We start from the raw sequence: 20,233 nt of genomic DNA on the forward strand, positions 1-20,233 counted from the left end.
CGCATAGTTGTCATCAAGCAGCGAGTTCTAGAAACGTCGATTCGCCTTCGGCCCGTTATTTCATCTACACAAAGAAGGTGGTATTCGTGATCATAGGCGCGAACGGCGACGTGACCCGAGCGTAGTGGGGGTCGTCTCCCAGAGAAGATAAAGAAAAAATCGAAGGGACAATCAGTATCATTTGAGGATTCAAACGGAATGTATCGAGATGTTCAAACGAATAAAATACAGGTCGCTTAATCTAACCAATACATCGAGAAATATCATAAAGTCTGGTCGAATTATTGTAACAAACTAATTGTATTCATCGTTAAATAATTTGTGACGTGCTCATTATAATATTAAATATTGTTAAATGGACAAGTTTATATTAACCCTGTTAAACTCATCAGTGTTAAAATCATTTGAGCTACTTCTGTTACTTAATCGAAAAGATTAAGATTAATTCGCGGCGTCGATTATCGGAATCGTAGCGAGCATTTAAGCCTCTCGTTGACGCGTTTTCCTCGCGAACGCGTCTCTCCGGGAACGGTCGTAACATATTTGAATTTTCGACTGGTACAAAAATTCCTGGTCCGCAGGTACACAATTTATGTGTGCCTATTCAGTACTTTCAATTATGTTTTACTAATGCCGAAAGAGGAAAAGAAAAAGCGTCTTGTTTGTTCACCGAAATGAAGTAATGCGGCAAAAAAAAACAAACAGTTTCTACTGTGAAACCTGTGAACGCAAACATGGTTTGCATCCCGATGAATGTTTTAAAAAATTCCATACATTACTCAATTATAATTAATATAAATATTGTAATCAAAATTATATTACTTCTGAGATGAATAAAGATTGTTTTGAATGACTTTAATATTGTTATTTACACGTCATTGTAGCATTTAAGATCTGACATTTAAAAACTTGCAAGTCGAAGTATGATGAGAATAAGTTAGAGCTGCTGGTCGATATTCACAATTAAAGGTCGCAGCGTTAAGGGTTGAAACGCTACATTCTATATTCTATACGTTTGATATTGTTTAAGGTATAAGTGTTATACGTATTTACGTGTATATTGTTTGTAGATGCTACCATACGAGTGGGGAATGCAAAAGACTCCGTATAGTCCACGACCTGATATTGTCGCAGATACAGTGCGACGCAAAATAAATCGTGAGTTAACCGTACTTTCGAATGATATTTCAACAATCGACAATACGCGTATGAAGGAAGTTGATGACCTATTTAAAGTAATACTCTAAATTTCCTTTTTTCACGTTATTTGCATTTCATTTTTTCGAAGAAGACATTTCGCAATTAATTATATTTTCTTTTTAACCAGCTTGGTGCTTTTTTTTATCTTCTTTATAATGTTTTCCGCAATCTGTTTAACCCCTTGTTTATTTTATCATAGTTACATTTGAAAGCCAGAAATACAGTAAGATGATAGAACTTGATCGATAATGTCGTCGGTATCGTTTCTTTAATGTTCTCCGATCGAGGAAGAATTTCGAATACGGTAAAATTGCGTCTATACGAAAGTGACAGGAAACAAGCAGTTCATATATACTAGAAATTAATTCGTTTTCTCTACTACTTATGAATTCAAATAAATGGAGTATATAGGTATAAACGGAGTTCTACCACAATTCTTCATTACAGTCTTTAATAACAGTACTTAATTTCTGACGTATTTATGAAATCGTGCGAGTCTAAAGTGTTTATTTGCAATACTACTTACTAGTGATTTTAACTGATTGCCTTTATATTGATTTATTTTTAATTTTAGTAATAATGACGTAAAATTATCTACAACAATGAACTCAACTGTGCTATAACCCGGCATATATTCTCCAGGGGAGAGGACAAGTCTAAGTTTAGGAAAAACTTGTTTCGTTTAAATAAGATTTAGGAAAAAAGGATGAAACTAAAAATAGACAAAGATAAAAGTGGGCGAAGTAAAATCTGAAAGGAGACAGAGACCATTTGCGTCTGCGTGAAATTACAGAGCGTGTGCGTATTTCTAAGTGTACGCGAAAGCAAAGAAGAAATCCTTGAAAATAGAATAAAAGGGAAAGGACATGAAACTGGATAGAGAAAGTTTGAGAACGATTTTTTTTTTTTTTTTTTTTTTTTTTTTGGACTGGATGCTATTCGGAGTAATTAGTTAGAGTTTGCCGCGGGAGGGGGGGGGGGATTTTTTTAGTTTTAATTTTTATAGTTTCGAAGAAATTTTGTCAATTTTTCCGTTACTTTGTTCATCCTATGCTAACTTCAAACTCTTTACTGCTTTGCCATATTCTTTTAGGCTTACGTGTTTCTATGTTTTCCTCTTTATGAAATGCGGGTACTCGTGTTTGCTCCTGGACTCCTGATTCAGTAGAACGGATCGCATTCATTATGTTGTTATTTAAACGTTCCACAGCTGCATAAATGTCTTTTGACATTTGAGAGACATTTGACATTGATAGGTTGAAGGCAATTTATAACTTTGTTGCGAACAATTTGGTCGGTCTTCGATAATCGTTGAATTGAATTGTTGCTACAACAGATGAGTGATCTGAAAAGAGTTTTAGAGAAGAGCCGACTTGGGTATATCTTCGTATATAGATGTCCTTGATTATAAAATAGTTTAATAGATCAGGCACTTTACTCGTATCGGTTGGCCAGTATATTGGTTCGTTTGTATTGAGATAATTCAGTCTGTTTGATTTGACGCTTTTAAATATACTCTTGCCACTTGTAATGATTCTGCTGCCCCATTGGGTACGCTTAGCATTGAACTCCCCTCTCACGATGAATTTATTATCGAAGCTAACGAAGAAATTATCAGAATCTTCTTTGGAGATAGTATACTTGGATGGACGGTAGACTGCTGACACAGTAATTGGGCTATGCGATCTTTTATCGCCACGTTCGTTGGTTGAAGATAGTTCGTTTTGTATAATACGATGGAAGTTCATACCGAATCACGGTGGATTTGATAATAATTGCAGTGCCAGTATGATCCCTGCTACTCGAATGTTGTGTGTGACATATTTTATACTCATTTATTTTCAAGTGTTCTTTTCTGGTAATACGAGTTTCAGACATCAGCATTATCTTTATTCCTTGATTATCTAAGAAGAATTCCAGCTCGTTTTTATACTCAATTGGACTGTTGCCGTTCCAAAGCTATGCGTAAGGGTTCCATCTTGGTACGTTGCTTCTTAACTTGTCTACGACCATTTTTAATAGTGGCAACAAGATGCTAATTTCATATAATTTATCATTTTTTGGGTTATACATGCTATTTTGTATAGTGCTATCATACACTTTACTAATATAGTGCTTCACTTTGTTTTAATATTCCTGAGCATAGGAGATTGACGGATTAGTTACTTTACATGATGTGTTAGGTTGGTTGTGTTCTTAATTTAAGATTTAAGAAACCTATTCTTCTACAGTTTGCAGGGTGCTCTTTTTCACAATGAATGCGTTTTGCAGGAACTTTTACTGATTTCGTGCACTGTGCTGTAGGATGAGAGTTTGCACATTCAACGAAGCGATAATTATAATCGCAATATCTCTGTACGTGCCCATATCTTTGACATCTTTTACACCGAACCACCTGCCTTTCCTTCTGAAGTAGCTCGATTTTTACTGCAGAATTCATTAATCGGTTGATGTTGTATACAGCTTGATTGTTAGGTTTTTGTTTCAAGTCGATAAAAAAAATAAGGATAGTGGATTTTTTGTTGTACCGTGGCCTATGTTGCTAATATTAATTACTCCGTTACCATATTTCCGGAGTTCAAGTTTTATTTCATTTAGGTTTATTTAAGTTAGGAAAAAATCTTTCTTCCTTAAGCTGATACGTATGAAAGTTCGCTTCTAGGTCTTCAATTAACTTTGTTAATTTCCTATAAGCATCAGGATTAAGCGATAAAATTCTTACGTCGTTGTTGTTAACTTTTAGTTTATATTTCTGTTTATTTACAACACTTGAGAGAGTATTCATTATTGCTTGTATATGGATAAAATTGTCAAGTAAGATTGGTAAAGAAGAGGATCTTTTTGCGGGTCTTGTCTTGTTGACGTCTCCGATAGAATATAATAATGTGAATCTATTTGAAGTAGTAATATTCTTTTTGTTCGTTTATGATTGCGTTTATGTTACTCTCTGCTTCTATCTTACGTTTCTTACCAATGTTGATATTGTTAGTCAGTTGGGTCGAACTATCTCTCTACCATAGCGATGGTAGATTGTTATGATGCAGCTTCGATCAAGAATACTCGATTGATTTCCTTGAGCCATTTGCGAACCAGCTATTTTCGAATTCAGAACAACTAGTCGAGAGGCATTAAGTAGCTTGTGATTCGGTAATTCTACTCTCTTACAATTTAACTCAATAAAATGTTAGAGAAATTTCATCTGTATTTCTTTTCGCGTAACAAGTTGTCAGTGCGAAAACGTACACTCACAGTGATTGTAAACTTTACGGAACACGATCATACTGTCTACATGTTTCAACAGCAGAATACGAACTCCTCTTCAATAGTGTATGTTCCGAACTTGTATGAGCGTACGACACTATACGAAAATCTACATTTCTGACGCAGTTAACGATTCTGCAATGATAGAATTAAAGAGTATTTGATAAATTCTTTGAATAAACATCTGATCAAACGAAAAATAAAACGAGAAATTGTTTCATTTGAAATCCAAGTAACGAAATAATCTAAAGAAAAGGCATTTGTTCGATCAAATAAACTAATTGTATGATTTTTTCAAATAACATGTTATCTTATTATTATGTTTTTATGTTATTATCTTAACAGTTATTTCTAATCAAAGGATCTTGGTTTAGCATCGCTTGTAGCTACTATATCTACCTAATAATAAACATATTACTTACAGGGAGTACAGATTCATCGCAGTCAATATAAAGATCGCACCGGTAGCTTTCATCCTTTAACTTTCTTTAAACCCGACACCTACATGTATCAGTGTGCACCAGGAATGACGACGTCATATTTCTTGAAATATCCAACGAATTATGTCAAACACAAAATGCCAATAGTTTTACCTCTCACTTATGAAAGGAGGATGCAGACACCATACATTCCAGATTTATCTCTGTCTGGGATATATAATAAATCAAGTTGTATTGCTTACAAACGATAGCTTATTATACGTGTTAATGCTGCTATAAACTGCTGCAAGGTATTAGTCGAAAAATAATTTAAAAGTAAATTAAAAATTGTATAAAATTAAAAGAAATGAGATATTTAGGTAAATTATTTGAAATATAACAAAATTTGTTATTTAGGATGAATAATTTTAGAAATTTTAAAATTTGTAGTTGTTAAACGTTGTTTTCAAATATACTCTGGTGGTGATTCTACTGCTTTAAAACAGATTTCCTTGACGATGAAATTTTTTTTACTGCCGATGGGAGTGTGTGACTTAACTTGATCATGAATTATTTCTTGCGAGTATTATTATTTATCAAGTACGAATTTTTAAGGACAGTTAGGTAAACCACGAGCGAAACGATAGAATGAATTAGAAGAAATGTCAAATAAATTTTTTTTAGAAAAATAATTCTTTCGGCGAAAAATAAAATAAATTTTTTAATGAGATATAGTATTGTTAATAAAAAAGAGGGTAGAATTTACCCAATATTTAAAGGAGAGTGGAAAATATTTTAGTTTTAATATAAAATGATTATTTCTTGTATGTATATTTTATATCCTCGAGAAAAATATTTTTTTCTAATATTAAGCAACTTCGTTGGTTTCATATTTCTAAAAAAATAATTTCTACATAATATAAAATAGGTATTCCTTGTACACTCGGAAAATATTTGTTTAAAATGTGAAATAAGTATTTATTTCATACTTGGAAAAAATATTCTTTTGCTAAATATTGTATGTATATTTAATTATTAGAAAAAGATTGGATCTCTTTTTAGTAGCAATTTAATTTACTGATTCCCCTATGAGGTTACAAGGCAAGCAAATCTACAAATTTCTACAATACTTGCCTGCTCTGTTCCGCAACAAATTCTCTCTCTTTCTCTCGTTCTCTCTCATCCTTATACATACATACCATAAATTCCTTTACAATATTATATCTATTGATAATATGTGACATTTCTGTTATATGGTTGTTGGATTGGTGGGAAATAAATCGCTGTTTAGAACGTGCGGTTATAATGTCAATTGTCTATCATTTCTAATTATCTTTATTAGTTAGTTGTATATACGTGCATATATATCGCTGTAAATGCTATAAAGTTGAAATATGAATTTGTTTATGTATGTATGCCTCATCTGTTGTTATATTTTGGAGAAAATTAAATAATTTCATAAGGTAGAATGCTCCGGTAAATTGATAGATATTTTTAAAAAAAGAAAATGTTAAGGTAGTCTCATAAATAGTTGATAACCGTGATTATTTACTAAAAAATTAATAATAAGTAAGATTGTATATTTTGGTAATGAATTAAAAATGTAAATACCGATGGGCCATTTATTTTCCACCAATCTAATGTAATCGATACCATTATTATTCTACATATCCTTCTAAGAAATGAACTCTTCTTATCAAATAAATGACAATAAGTATATCGACCTGCATATAATAAAATTTTCGTTTAGGATATCGACAATTTCTATGTAGGAGATACGATCTAATAATTGAAACATTAATTATATCGCTAAGGTTACAAAATCGATAATTATGCGTATTTAAAAGCATACCCCCGACAGTGCTATAAATTTGTATTACCATGTACAATAATATAATAGTAACCATGAATAATAACATTTTTCAGTTGTAAAGTAACATGCAATTGAATATATTATGTGAAATTCAATGCAAAGCACATCTATGCGCGTCTTTTTCCTTACGAAGTGGTCGATAATTCCATTCCAATGGAATTAATTTGTGAAAATGCCTTTTTGAGAAAATTATATAATTATTACTTAATTATGTAATGATATGCATGCACATGAATTTGGAGTACAAAGTCGTACATTTGCTCCAATATGCATATCAAAGTTACAGAAATAATTACCATAATATGAGCATAATTAAACATTGAAATGAAAGGAGAATGTTGACGAGAATTCTGCAATTCTCGAAGCGAAACGTATAAATTCTTCGAAGGAAATGCTTCCCTGTTGGGTGAACACCATCTCTTGAAGTATCTAATGAAGTTGAAAAAGAAACGTTAGGAAAAAAGCTTATATTATATTATATATAGAATCTTTGCATACAAAATATTCTTTTATCGTAATAGATTTTAAGGAGAATCTATATATACATTCATATTTCTGTTTCAAGAAACATTACTTGTAACCTTAAAGTAACTTTTAGAATTATTTTATTTTCGGCTGTGTAATTGAATCAAATCGGATTTCAAGTTTACATATGTTTACAGTTCGATACATATAGCTAAGTATAATAAACGTTTTTAGAATTTGATGTTATGTTATTCTCGGGGAAAATAGTCTAGAAAATAAAAAATGTTATATTACGATTTTGAATCTGACTATTACTTTATTTGCTTATTTATTGTCTTGCGTTAGCGGCAGTAAGACTTCCTTTTTACAGAAAATAATTCCGGTATAATTTGTAATAACGAAACATTAATCATAGTGTAGATTTCAATATTAGAAATAACTTGATTCGTTTACAACTAAATTAAATATGAGAAAAAAATATGTGGCTTAGCGTGCGACAATGTTTTAAAAGAAAAGTCTAATGCTGTTAAAATATTACATGCAGAAATAAAGTAGTAAAATAAAAAAAAAAACTCATAAATGGAATTTCCTTGCTATACTTTAGAAGAGAAATAAACTTCATATTGGTAGGAGAGAATATACTTTATATTAGTATATAAAGTATACTTCTACTTTCTATGTTTCAGAAAGAAGTTAAAAAACATATTGCGCATAATGAATATAAACGTGCGATATATGATACAATAATTCAGTACATAATTCAACTCTTTCAAAGGACATATTTAGGAAATTAATCAAATGTTTTTTGTTGCTGTAATACTCTACGTTATTGGTTTTACGAAATAATGCAAATCACCGATCGCTTCAAACTGGAAATTAGTAATTTATTACAATTTTCTTATTTTCAGTTAAGTAGAATAGTGTATTGACAAATTTTATTTAAAAAGAGGTACGGTTTAATGGATTTCCGCTCAATCAATGCCACGTACGTTTAAAATCAATCTTTATCAACCTGACAAATTAATAGAGACCTGTATTTTGAATAGATACCGAAGTTTATTTGAAAGGCAAGATTATGAAATTGATCTCATAAATTATCTAAATAGATTATTAGGATTTCATATTTTACGTTCAAAAATAACTATACGAGGCAATTGCATAATTTATTGACATATTTAAAAATAACCATGTCAATATTAATAGCATCAATGAACTTTTTGTAGTATATTTTTTATGACTAGAATTTTGAATTAATGACATTTATTGCTAGAATTTCTATTTGTAGGATTTTCTCAAATAGCATTTGTGTTTGCTGTTCCCTTTTCCTTCTAAAAAAAGAAATTGCGATATTAAAACTAATAAATTTTACACGATTTGACTTTCGAACGGTTCAAGTACATACCAGTGCAAGTGTTACTTGATCACTTCGGCATATTTTCGACATATGTACCGTGTGGGAGAAGTTGCTTGACCAGGAAGCTATAGAACTAAGCTTCGCTCAGATAACGTAAAAGCTGACCAACAAATGAAAAGTTACGGTACATCGTATATTACAATATTCCCAAGCAGAGAACGCATATGGACCTCCACCTATGTTGAGAAACTGTTATTTATGTGTGCAACGAAAGGGACAGGTTTTCTGAACAGGGTATGATTTCTGATACGCATCTTACCTGTGAAGCTACAGCTTTAGAGATAGTGGCGCGAATTCGCCGCACGCGACTTGCAGAAAGCACAGCATCGCCTACTTCCAACGGAAACACATCGAAGGACAGAATTTTGGCTAAACGCGCGTGACAACGTATAATCAACGGATAATGAAAAATATAGTCGCTAGATGAAAGAGCATCATATGAGCAGGTGTATGGGCAGCTATAAAGGTTGAAACAAAAGTTGGTATGGCATCGAAAGTTGATGGAAGAGAGAAAATGCGAAACGCAGTGGCATACCCCCGTTCCTGCTTTCCAGCGTTATCAGCCGTAGGAGCACTGATCGGCGGTGCAGCCGTAGTGGCGAAGGCTGTAAATGATGCGTAGACGGCACAAAAACAGCTGAAAGAAGCGTAACGTCGTAATCGTGCGATGGAATCTATTACCTTATAAGCGCGAAATCGGTTTGAAAAGGAAGAAAGAACTAAATGCTAAAATTGAAAAAGAATATCGGGAAATAGGAACGATAAATCGTGACTATACTTCGTATAGTTGGTTCAACTGAAAAAGTGGTGTAAGGAATCGCGGTACTTTCGCGGAGTGTTTATGCGCGATGATTTACCGAGGAAATCTCGACCAAGCAAATGCTTGAACATCGTGAATTTCGATAAAGACAACAGTCCGAGCACGCATTGAGTGGCATATGCAAAGCGAGGATCCACGGCTAAATATTCTGACAACATTGCGGAGTCCGACCACCGGGAAAACTCATCGATTGTTTCGGGAATAACACGAGAATCACGTACAACTGTACACAATGTCAAATTTCAGTGAGAGCTTATGTGGACAATTGTGCGTAAAATTTCTTCATGAATATCTGACATAAATCTAAACTACACTCGTAATGTATCTCATTTTTCGCCAGACATTCATGATAGCACGACGACGAACATGTCATTCACCTTTGCTTTAACGGGCAGGAGTAACGTGCTCTCGGCGAAATATTTTCCACTGATCGATCTGACGGATGGCGAGTACGAGCTTGGTCTTGTATATTTCGAGACGTGTAGCACGATTCCCAACGTCGAGCGTAGCAACGATAAATTTTATTTTCGCGATAAAGACGATGAGATCGCGGTTCAGTTCGTCGGACGGTTCGCACGAATTAGAAGCGGTAAATAAATTTCTGAGGCGAAGGATAACAAACATGTATCCTTGGAAGACCAGATCAATGATCAAGGACGACGTCGATGAATATCCTATCGTTTTGCGAACAAATAACAACAGCATGCAAAGCTAAACTCTCAGTTCGTACAGAGTTAACTTCACGAAATCGAACAACGTGGGATCTCGTTAGGATTTTCTGCGGATCCTATCTTATCGCCCAATACGTCGCACGTGTCAGATAAGCCTGCAAATATCATAAATGTAAACGTGATTCAAATAGAATGCAACGTAATCACCGGTTCGTACAGTAACTACAAGTTTGTACTCGGAGGGTGCCTCCAGGACATAGGATATAGGAAACGTTGCAACGAATCATTTACCTAGCGATCGTCGTGCGAGAAATAGATGATTCGATTGTTCGAATCTCCATTCGATTAGAGTCCGATCAGAGTGCGTAAGACTTTCGGGGAGAAGAGATAACGGTGCGAATACACATACGTTGACTTAGAATACGCTTAGCTTGCGATCGATAAGAACGAAATAGTATCCTCATCTGCAGCAGCAGCAGCAACAATAACAACACTGGCAGTAACGCAACGCAAATACCTATCTCATCGACTACCTGTAAACCTTTCGACCCCTTGATTGGAGAAAAGAAAAGGGTAAAGACGACCAAATTGAACGTGCGAAACGTGAGATCCCCACAGTTGCTGGGACTAGCGGTGATCTGGCGGTAGAAAAGAAGAAGAACAAGAAATTGTATAACGAAGATAGAAGTACATGCTATAATCCGCACGCTAACGCCACGTTGAAAAACAGCGATGGAATAAGAACGCCTATACCACAGCCGGACCTCTATGTACTAAAACGTAGATGTTTTCTGTACGTCAAGGGGAAACTGAGTTTATTGGAAGGGGAGTCGAAGGATACCATTGGGGATGCAATTTTGGATACTAATAGAGTCGCGTTTACATTCGACGAAATTCGTTACGAATTGAACGGTGTTGAGATCCCCTCGGAAGTCTCGATATAACAATTGCACTGAAGAATTACTCGAGTCTATCCAGAGAGGGAAGTAGGGCACTAGAGAACGCAGCTTGGAAGTATGTAAATTATACAAAAAGTGTTCACAAAGCAACAACAGATTTCAATTTCTGTGTACCGCTCGACGCGTTGTTGGGCTTCTGCGAAGATTACAAACGTGTCCTGATAAACGCATGCCACAAACTCGTTTTAATTCGCGCACGCGATGATACGAACGCGTTGTACTCAGCCGCTGCTTTGAAATCTAAATTGAAATTACATAAAGTTCAATGGAGCGTACCGCGCGTTACGTTGAAGCAAAAGTTGGCGTGTTGCGTATTCTCTACAGCAGCGAATCGATCGGCATGGGTTTTCGATTCTAGAATCTCCACGAATATCCGTTATTGCAAACAACTACGAAACATATTTGGCTGATAAAAGCAGCGGCGCAATTAGAAAAGCCGAGATACGTAATATTTGCTATGTAAACGTCCCGAAAGGACGCTACTTTTTTAACTTTTCTATGTCGACGAACGTTTGACTTTATTTAAATTTTGCAACGTATCCATACGACGATCCGAATCTCGACTCTGATCGACGCAAATATGCCGTACTTTACGATATATACGCAAAGTTTGACGAATCTTATTACGGATACGAAAGACTGCTGCTCGATATCACGGACTTTCTACTTCGTCGTCCGTTCTCGGCAAACCGAATCTCTAAAGACTGTAAAGCAGCGGTTGACGCGAGAATCGATTCTAAATGTTGAGATAACATGTCTCCAAACATCACCGCGTACTGTTTAAGATAGTCCACGATCGCAACGTCGAGTACAGTCCTTCGACGAACGTCCCTGAAGAAACCTTTTTGAGAGAAAAAGGAAACAATGAAGATGGCTATCGTCAGCATCCAAGGATTTGAGCGGAAGGAAGAATTCATGATAAAAGTCATACTTGGCGATAACGAACGATTAGTACGCTATATCTTCGAACCGCCGTTTCCATGGTTGAACTTGGACGACAAGGACAGACGTCTATAGCTCAGCTGGTATAACAGCTGGGACATCAGCAACGTTCCACATAAGTAAACCAAAACGTTATTTGTAAAACGTATAGCGCGCAAAACACGTTCATCCGAAACGCTATACAGCACTTGCAACATTGTTAGAAACAAAATGCATAACGCGCAAAGACGTTTCTCTGAAAAGTTACGCGGCAGACGCTACATTCTTCAATGTTCAGACTATTTCGCTGTTCGGACTGAGGTGAGGGGCGGGGACCCCCCCCCCCCCCCCAGTTCTATAGTGTTTATTCCATAAAACAAAGTTCTTTATCATCATACGCCCTCTCTCCCCTTCACCATTATATTATAGATATGTGTAAGGATCGAGACGCGTTATGTTACGTTAACTATTACTATTAAACCTCCTATTCCTGCAAAAAGAAAATTCCAGGAAAAACCCACTACGTTGGAGTCGAAACGATCGTTGAATCCTCATACGATACCTACTCTTGTAATTGTAATATTAACTTTTTAACATAGTACACAATTTTGCTGGATATTCATTTACTCGAAAACTCAGTATCATCGGTTGCATGCAAAATTGAGTCGGTTACAGATGCAAAGTAGAATAAATAAAAACATGCTGAGATAATCGATTCATTTTGATGTATTATACGTATTTCATGAAAACACGGAATTCTTGCCCAGTTACCATATATTGAATTTTCTCGTTGCTGACAGAAGCATGTGGACGAGCATAATGGAGTTCTTCGTAAATCAACTGGCTTTGGTGATCGATTACTACTGGCGACAGCTGACCTAATTAATAACGTTTCTGCGTTATCGTAACGAGTGGAGCAGAGAAGCGGTTTTATAATATGTTATGTTGGGACGGTTTAAAAGCAACTCCTCTCGTATTTACGCTGTACAATTTACATTTTTCTATTTCGACGGAATTAAATAATATGTAATAATAATAATAATCGAACTAAAATTTCGTTTATATAAATGGAGTTTGTATAAACGGAACTCCACCGTAGCTACGTGTAACTAATTGTAGGTATAAATGAATCGATTAGACTAGGAAATGTAGAGCAACAAACTATTGCAACGTATGTTATAATCAATTCGAAAATAAGAGTAGAAATAAGCGGTCAAAGACCGGATGATTCCAATATTTGACTAGTAATACAAACACACATCGCTTCGCGCACTTTTTATTATGCAGCTACACATTTTTGTACTGTTCATTGTGAAAATATTTATTATTCTACGAAAAATAGAAACGCACAGCGTTTTATGAAAAAAGTGAGAAGGTAGCTATATGCAGATTACCCGAAAATCTTTAAAAGTCCTAATAAGGAAACAAATTTGGCAATTATTTACAAAGCGGACGTCTCGCCGATTTGAATGAGCTTGAAATATGTTATCAAGGTTAACATTTTTAACAACTTTTCCTTACGCATGTTACTTTAGTTTCCAAGATATTCGCAAAAGATTCCATTTCTCATAATTTTCTTTTTCAATATCGTGGTTGAAGTATCTTCAATTTCGAATAACAATAATATAATATAAAGCTTAATACGAATTGTATCTGTCTTATTATCCCATACCTTAGCTTATTGCACAGTTGGCGTTATAGTTATGTAAACCAAACTTAACCCACTGATTTTTCATGCGAGTTGAAAATGATTATCGAAATTTAGTTTGGTTGGATTATAGAAAAGTATGGACGCTATGAGGAAGCTAAGACCGAACGACAGTAATATATGTATAAGGAAAAGTTGTTCAGAGTGTCGATCTTCGCAATATATTTCAAGGTTATTCGAATCAGTGAGGTTATCGGCTTTGCAAGTAATTGCCAAAAATTTATTACTACATTATGGTCCGCATTGTAGCATGCAAATTATCTTCTTGTATCTTTAAATGATTTCTGATTTAACATAACTACATTGCAAATTTTAATTAATCGTTAAATTTTAGGTGGCAAATGTGAAAATAGAGGTAGAAACTCTACTATTATGTAATAAAATTCTGTTATTATAGAGATAAGAGTTATTATTGCAAGATTTAAGACAACAGATCTGTTTCTATTCTTCGGAATATGTTCATTGTATTGGTGAAATAAAAGTAACGATTATACGGATAATACGCAGCGGTAATATTTATCGTTGTTAATTGAATGAAACGTTTGCTGCGCTACGTTGTTCGTTTATCTGCAAAATCAACTCATAGAAGTAAATATTATCAAAACTTGCCATTCGCGCGACGTGTTCCGCTGTCGCCGAATCAATGGTTTCATGTTCGTCCTGGTCGCACCGTGTCAATCTGTGCACAGTTTCGATCAAATCGTCCACTGAGATTTGATTGTCGCCGTCGAAGTCTGGAAATGAAGGTATTAACGGTGCCGTTGTTCGTATAGAGTTGTCTGACTCTATTCTACGTATCGTTCGAACAGTTCAGTAACCTAATATACATTTCTCTATACAAGACGCGGAAACGGAATGAAACGGAAATACGTTGAATTTACCTAAATTGAGTCGTCATTGCGTTATCCAATGTAGATTAACGCAACAACACCCTCTTTAGTTCTGTTTTATTCCGATGCGTGGTTCGTTTCAGGCTTTTGATCCTCGTGATGAGTAGAATATGATGCAATAGAAAATAAATTTATATTTATCTTGACCTTGCACATATTTCAATTAATTTTAATTAAGTTAGCGATTCTACATCAATTTATAAATATAAATATAAATTTGTTGCTATTCGTATATATCTAATTTGAACGATTATAAAATTCTTTTGGTTTCTTTACATTTAGTAACTTAATAAATATGCAATTAACCGTTTATTCATTTTCAATCAGATTTTCATCACACAATTATTAAGTATTTGAATAATTATTTGTATCAATATTCGAAACACTTAGAACCTTAGAAATCTTAAAACATTAAAATTTTAAACATGTTTTAATTTACTTATCCACTGACATTTTTATTACGTATTTGCTCCTGCATGTTTCTCAACTCTAAACTTAATAAATGCCCACTCGTTTTTCTTATTGCTTCTTTATTCATCTTTCTACCTTCTTTTCCAATTCGGCTGACTTTGTTCTTCCTCTTGTCCGCCTGTATTCTCATTCCTTTCACGTAGCTACGTATGCAGCTATTCTCGACTCTCGCTCAGCCCTATTATTTCTCTGCTTTCACGAGCATTGACGCGATATCGTGTGCACCGTGAAATTAAACGATCCCGATTAACGAAATCGAGCGAACTCCTGATGCGCCTGTAATATCGGATAGGCATTTGCGATCGAAGAGGATTATAAGTCGTTTCTGTCTTCCCCTTGTTTAACTTCATGTTTTAATACGTTCTGTTTCAAATCAATTTTGTCCTCAGACAAGTCCAAAGAAAGGAAGTTAGATATTTCATAATTTAATCCATAGCAATCGACACCTTTACCTTTCTATATGAATTCTACTGTTTACGATTCGATCAAAAATAGTTACCTACTTAGGGATGCACTTAGATTCTCGACTAACGTGAAAACAACGCATACGCAAAGAGATTGATCAAATCACAGAAAATAATAAAATATATATAAGTGAAAAATAAAATAAAGAAAATAATTTCTATTCAAAAGTGTACTAAAAAGAGGAAAATAAGTTTCTTAACCTGGCGTCATTAAGTAATTCGATGTAATAATGATACACGAGGTAACCTGTATATGTTGAGCACATGCGGGAATCGTACACACGATAGAATATCACTCGATTCTTGAATACATATTATTAAAAATAAAAACCTGGTGGACTGGTTGTATTAACCTTGCAATGTATCCTCCAACACTTCTTCTGTCTTCTTGGATGAAGCTAATGACGGCAACAAAGGCGATTTTCTAATGATTACGAGGTGAAAATGGAAGGATATTTGATTCGAATCACGAGCCCGAGATTTATTTAATCAAATAGAGAGTCTTTGTAAGTGTTGAAATACTGGAAACTTTGGAACTAAACTAATACAAGTCCGCCAGTTTTTTATTTTTGGCAATATTTGTTCAATGATGTGATTATTAGTGCATTCAATTATTTTCTTCTCTTTTTATACTGTATTATTATTGACATGTTACATTGTATGGTTATGCTGTACTTGATTGAAATCTCGCTTGCAAGATTACACCCAGGCAGACAAACAAACAGGAAAGTAAGCTAAATAAGAACCATTAAAATATTAACTCATTAGCACACTGGCAAAATTAAGTGTACATAATAAACTTGTCGTCTACAAAACAATCGTTAAACTCATTTGAGCGTAAGATATTGTGCTGTGGGGGAGGGGGGGATGACTGCTAAAAGGCAGATCGCTAAATTAGAAGCTTTACTACGATCTATTGTGCTCAGGACCACAGTAAACGCACCGTGGTATGTGCGAAATGACGAACTCCGTGAAGATCTGAGAATCAGTTTAGTCGTGGAGGAAATTATACACTCGAGTGGCAAATACAAAACCAGATTAGACAATCATCCTAACGACCTAACTACCAAACTCTACACAGTGAATCTACCTAGAAGACTACACAGAAGACATACTAATCATCCTCTGTCGCAGTAATAAAACGATACTTTTGCTCACAAATTGACTATGCTTAAAATTGTTGTACATACGGATGCCCTGTCAAACAAGGAAACATCTACGTGCTACATTTACAAAAACTAAAAAAGTTAAAATTAAAAAATTAAAAAGTTAAAAAAATTTACCAAATGTCCCTATATGTCAATATGCTTTCAGTTCGTCTTAACAAGCGATAATAAGTAATAACTTTCTAAATGTAACAAAGAATTGTTTAAAATTCATGCGATTTATTAGCAATTAATATTTAATTTCCCTGGAAAAATGGGGTTGCGAATAGGAAAAGTTTAAAAAGCGCTGGTACAAAGAAATACAAAATACTATCAAACGTATATTAAGTTGTTAAATTAACGTTTTATCTTAAAAAGAATTTGAATTTTAAGTTATAAATAGTGTCTTACCAAAAATGTAAAATGCCCAAGCAGCACGAATTTTCGAAGGACAATGTTTAGAGAAGGCAGAACATAAATCCAATATGTCTTCCAAACTTAAATGATTGTCTTTTTGTGAAGAAAATACTCGATATATCGAATCACGAAATGGGCTGCACTAAAATAAATTAGTATTACAATATTGAAAATTAAACAGTATCGAACGATATAATTTATCTGCACTACATTATTAACTATGTATTATTATTTATTATTATTAACTATACAGAAAGAGGAAATATCAATTTTACTATCTAACAGGCGGCATTCGCTTGCAAGTTCTATGAATGTCACTCATATGTCATGAAATAAATGATGTAAAACTTCAAAATAATTAGGAAATTTGCTATGTGTAACATATTTCGTTCCTAATTAATAAATTTCGAAAATTTGTGTTCTATGCACAAACTACCAATGAAACGTTATGTAAAATTGCATACAATTATCGCGGATTAATGTTCTATCAATCCTAGTTGGCTAATTTCAGTGCGACAAAATGAAATATTGTATTTCATCAACGAACAAGATGTGTATATTATATACACGTATACGTCGTTCTTATCAAAATGATAGGTGAAAGATGATTCATTATTATAAAAGTGTTCATAAACTGTCATTACTTCAGTCAGATCTTAAATACTAAATGTTAACACTAATATATCATAAATACAAATATTTACAGTTTTCTATTTACTACTATAGTTAGCCGAAATATGAAGTAATAGTTGACTTACTCGAATTTGTGGCAATATGGTTTCGACTTCGTCAATAGTGAAACGATGCTGAATATTTTCACAAAGTTTTCCTGGATTTACATTGTCAAGTATTTTAACAATACTGAAAATATGAATTTGGAATTTTAGTCACGAACTACAATAAAAAGACTTTGTAGAATAATGAAATTTTGTTCTCCTTTGTTGATATCTTGTATTTACAATTAAATTTACAAATTATGTGTTTCCTTAGTTATAATTATGACAATGAAAGCTTAGATTTTGTTTAGGGCATTAATGTAACTTTAATACATAGTACTTGGCATGTATGTAACATTATTATATATTGAAATGATATTATCGAGAAAGAGTATTGAGAAAATTATGAATCTTCACTTTCGCATTTGGTTCCATTCTGTTACTAATTTTAAATGAAATTCCTTTGTGATAATGTTATGCTTTTAACTTTTCAATGCACTATGCAATAACAAAACTTATGCGCTTTATACATAATTCGAACATTTTTTTTTTTTTTTTTTTTTTGTTACTCACTACTGTATTTCGTTCTTTTTTAAGTATGTTAATTCCACATAAGTGACAAGTGTTTCTTCAGGAAGAATATAGTTGGTTGACAGATAATTCCCCATAGCAATACACGGATGTGGAAGAATTCAAACAAACTGACGCCCTGTTAATCAAACAATGTGCTGTTTGGTTATCAATGCGTCGATAACGTGTTATCTCTTTCCGAGGGTTTCTTTAGATACGTCACAGACGATGTTAACAATCAAACTTCAAATACCGATAATACGATCCATTAACATGAAAGCAATTTTCAAAGTTCCAGACAATACATTGTTGAACAGAATTTTCTATTTGTAAGAGTGATCGTAAATTAATGATTGGACGAATGAATCTAGTGGATTTGGCGAATCTGAAGCGAGTGGACTTAGCCGTTCGTGAATGTGTTTGCGAGGGAAAAAATACCTGAAGGGAGTAAAATTTCACCGAAATCGGTCGATACGGAAACAAGTGACAGGCATGGAAAGACATAACGATCTCGATATTAGGCCGAGAGTCGCGAAAAAATGCGATTTTCGTCATTTTTAACCCCGTTTTCAGCATGTGCGTACTGACATAAATGTGCAAAACCTAATTCATTAAGTTCGAATAACAAGATTGTAAAAAGTGATCTTTGCTATCATCTTCGCAATTCCGACCAATTGCAATTTTCTCGAAATTTACTTCGCGCATCATCTATTTAGTAAACTAATCTTTTTAACTTCTCAAAAGAGCTGAAATCATTTGGTACGGGTTTAGAAACAAGTTATTCTGTTTCAAAGAATGTGCCAATATTAATGTAAATACTTTATCCTTACACTAATAATATCTTTCTAATTGTTGATAATATCAATTTTATGTTAATCATAAACTGAATGTTTCAGAACAACGAATGAAATAATTATATCGGACAATGTAAAAAAGTTGGTTAATATATGTATAGCTTGCCTTATGTAAGACGTTGAGGCCCGAAGATCTTCGCATTTTATTATTCTCCTTTCGAATAATTTTGTACGTCTGAAATGTTTCATTGTATGATAAATTTGAAGATATAAAAAAAACATATAATATTTAGTCCTTTATGTTGTTAATCTTCAAGCTTCGACATTGAAATTTGATTTGAAGCAAAACATTGAATGTGATGTTTAGTACGCATCTAGTGAAAGAATTGAAAATGGATAATAATAAGATCGGAGTTAAATTCAAGTGGCGCGGTCAATATTTTTTCAATCGATGTTTTAATCGATGTTTAGCCTGTATAACTACCGTTGCGTGCTTTTCTATATCGTGACAAGCCATTAGCCTGTCTTAAAAGAAATGCATATTCATGAAATAATAAATAAGTGTAACAGATTTATATTCAACGAGCGTACGCACCGGGTACATAGGGCTTCAAGGATTCGCTTAGAATTAAGCAGCGTATACTGCAGCACGTAAATGATTAAACCGATTACACCTGGAATGCAGAGAATTTCGATAGATGGGGAAGAGGTTTAATTAGACCGTCAATGAGTGAGCTTACTGATTGGAAAACGGTCGTATCGCGCGATTTGTACGTTCGTCGAGAATGATGTACTTCAGCTCGAGGATTGGCTGCTATCGATTCGGTTAAACTTGTAAGGTACATTCAAATTGCAATAAATTCGTTTCGTGATTATCGATTTAATGGTATCACTGTATGAAACCTATGTTCGTTGATATCTTTGCGAATAACTTTAAGCTGTATTTGAAAATAATTCGAAAACGAAGAATGATCGATCGACCGACAGGATGCAAAGTCCGAAAGAATCGGCAACAAGGAAAACCGTACAAAAATCGTCATCGCGCTCTTTCTCCC

At 34.0% G+C, this 20,233-nt stretch overlaps 1 protein-coding gene and 2 long non-coding RNA genes across 3 annotated transcripts in view; 1 reads left to right on the plus strand and 2 right to left on the minus strand.

Annotated features, from left to right (window-relative positions):
- The window catches only part of LOC126875212 (uncharacterized), a 117,060-nt gene that overhangs the window by 30,773 nt on the left and 66,054 nt on the right, over positions 1–20,233 (minus strand). The gene's annotated exons all lie outside the window — the stretch shown is intronic.
- On the plus strand, positions 3,043–5,462 carry LOC126875219 (uncharacterized). Its single transcript, XR_007693281.1, has 3 exons — positions 3,043–3,182; positions 4,886–5,191; positions 5,331–5,462. It is a non-coding gene; the product is annotated as an uncharacterized LOC126875219 (long non-coding RNA).
- Positions 5,715–18,497, minus strand: LOC126875204 (calcium and integrin-binding family member 3-like). Its single transcript, XM_050637999.1, has 5 exons — positions 18,388–18,497; positions 17,857–17,959; positions 17,093–17,240; positions 14,321–14,445; positions 5,715–7,182 (listed from the first exon to the last, which is right to left on the minus strand). The coding sequence occupies exons 1-5, from the start codon at positions 18,480–18,482 to the stop codon at positions 7,066–7,068; spliced, it is 588 nt and encodes a 195-aa protein (XP_050493956.1). The 5' UTR covers positions 18,483–18,497; the 3' UTR covers positions 5,715–7,065.

The sequence above is a fragment of the Bombus huntii genome, chromosome 17 (assembly GCF_024542735.1).
Source record: "Bombus huntii isolate Logan2020A chromosome 17, iyBomHunt1.1, whole genome shotgun sequence".
Lineage (NCBI taxonomy): Eukaryota > Metazoa > Arthropoda > Insecta > Hymenoptera > Apidae > Bombus > Bombus huntii.

Coding starts and splice junctions, on each gene's coding strand:
- LOC126875204 (XM_050637999.1), bottom strand. CDS start 18,482: ATGGGGAATTATCTGTCAACCAACTATATTCTTCCTGAAGAAACACTT. Junction 17,960..18,387: donor AAAAAGAACGAAATACAGTA/GTGAGTAACAAA, acceptor TCATATTTTCAG/TATTGTTAAAATACTTGACA. Junction 14,446..17,092: donor TTGGGCATTTTACATTTTTG/GTAAGACACTAT, acceptor CTTCATTTCCAG/ACTTCGACGGCGACAATCAA.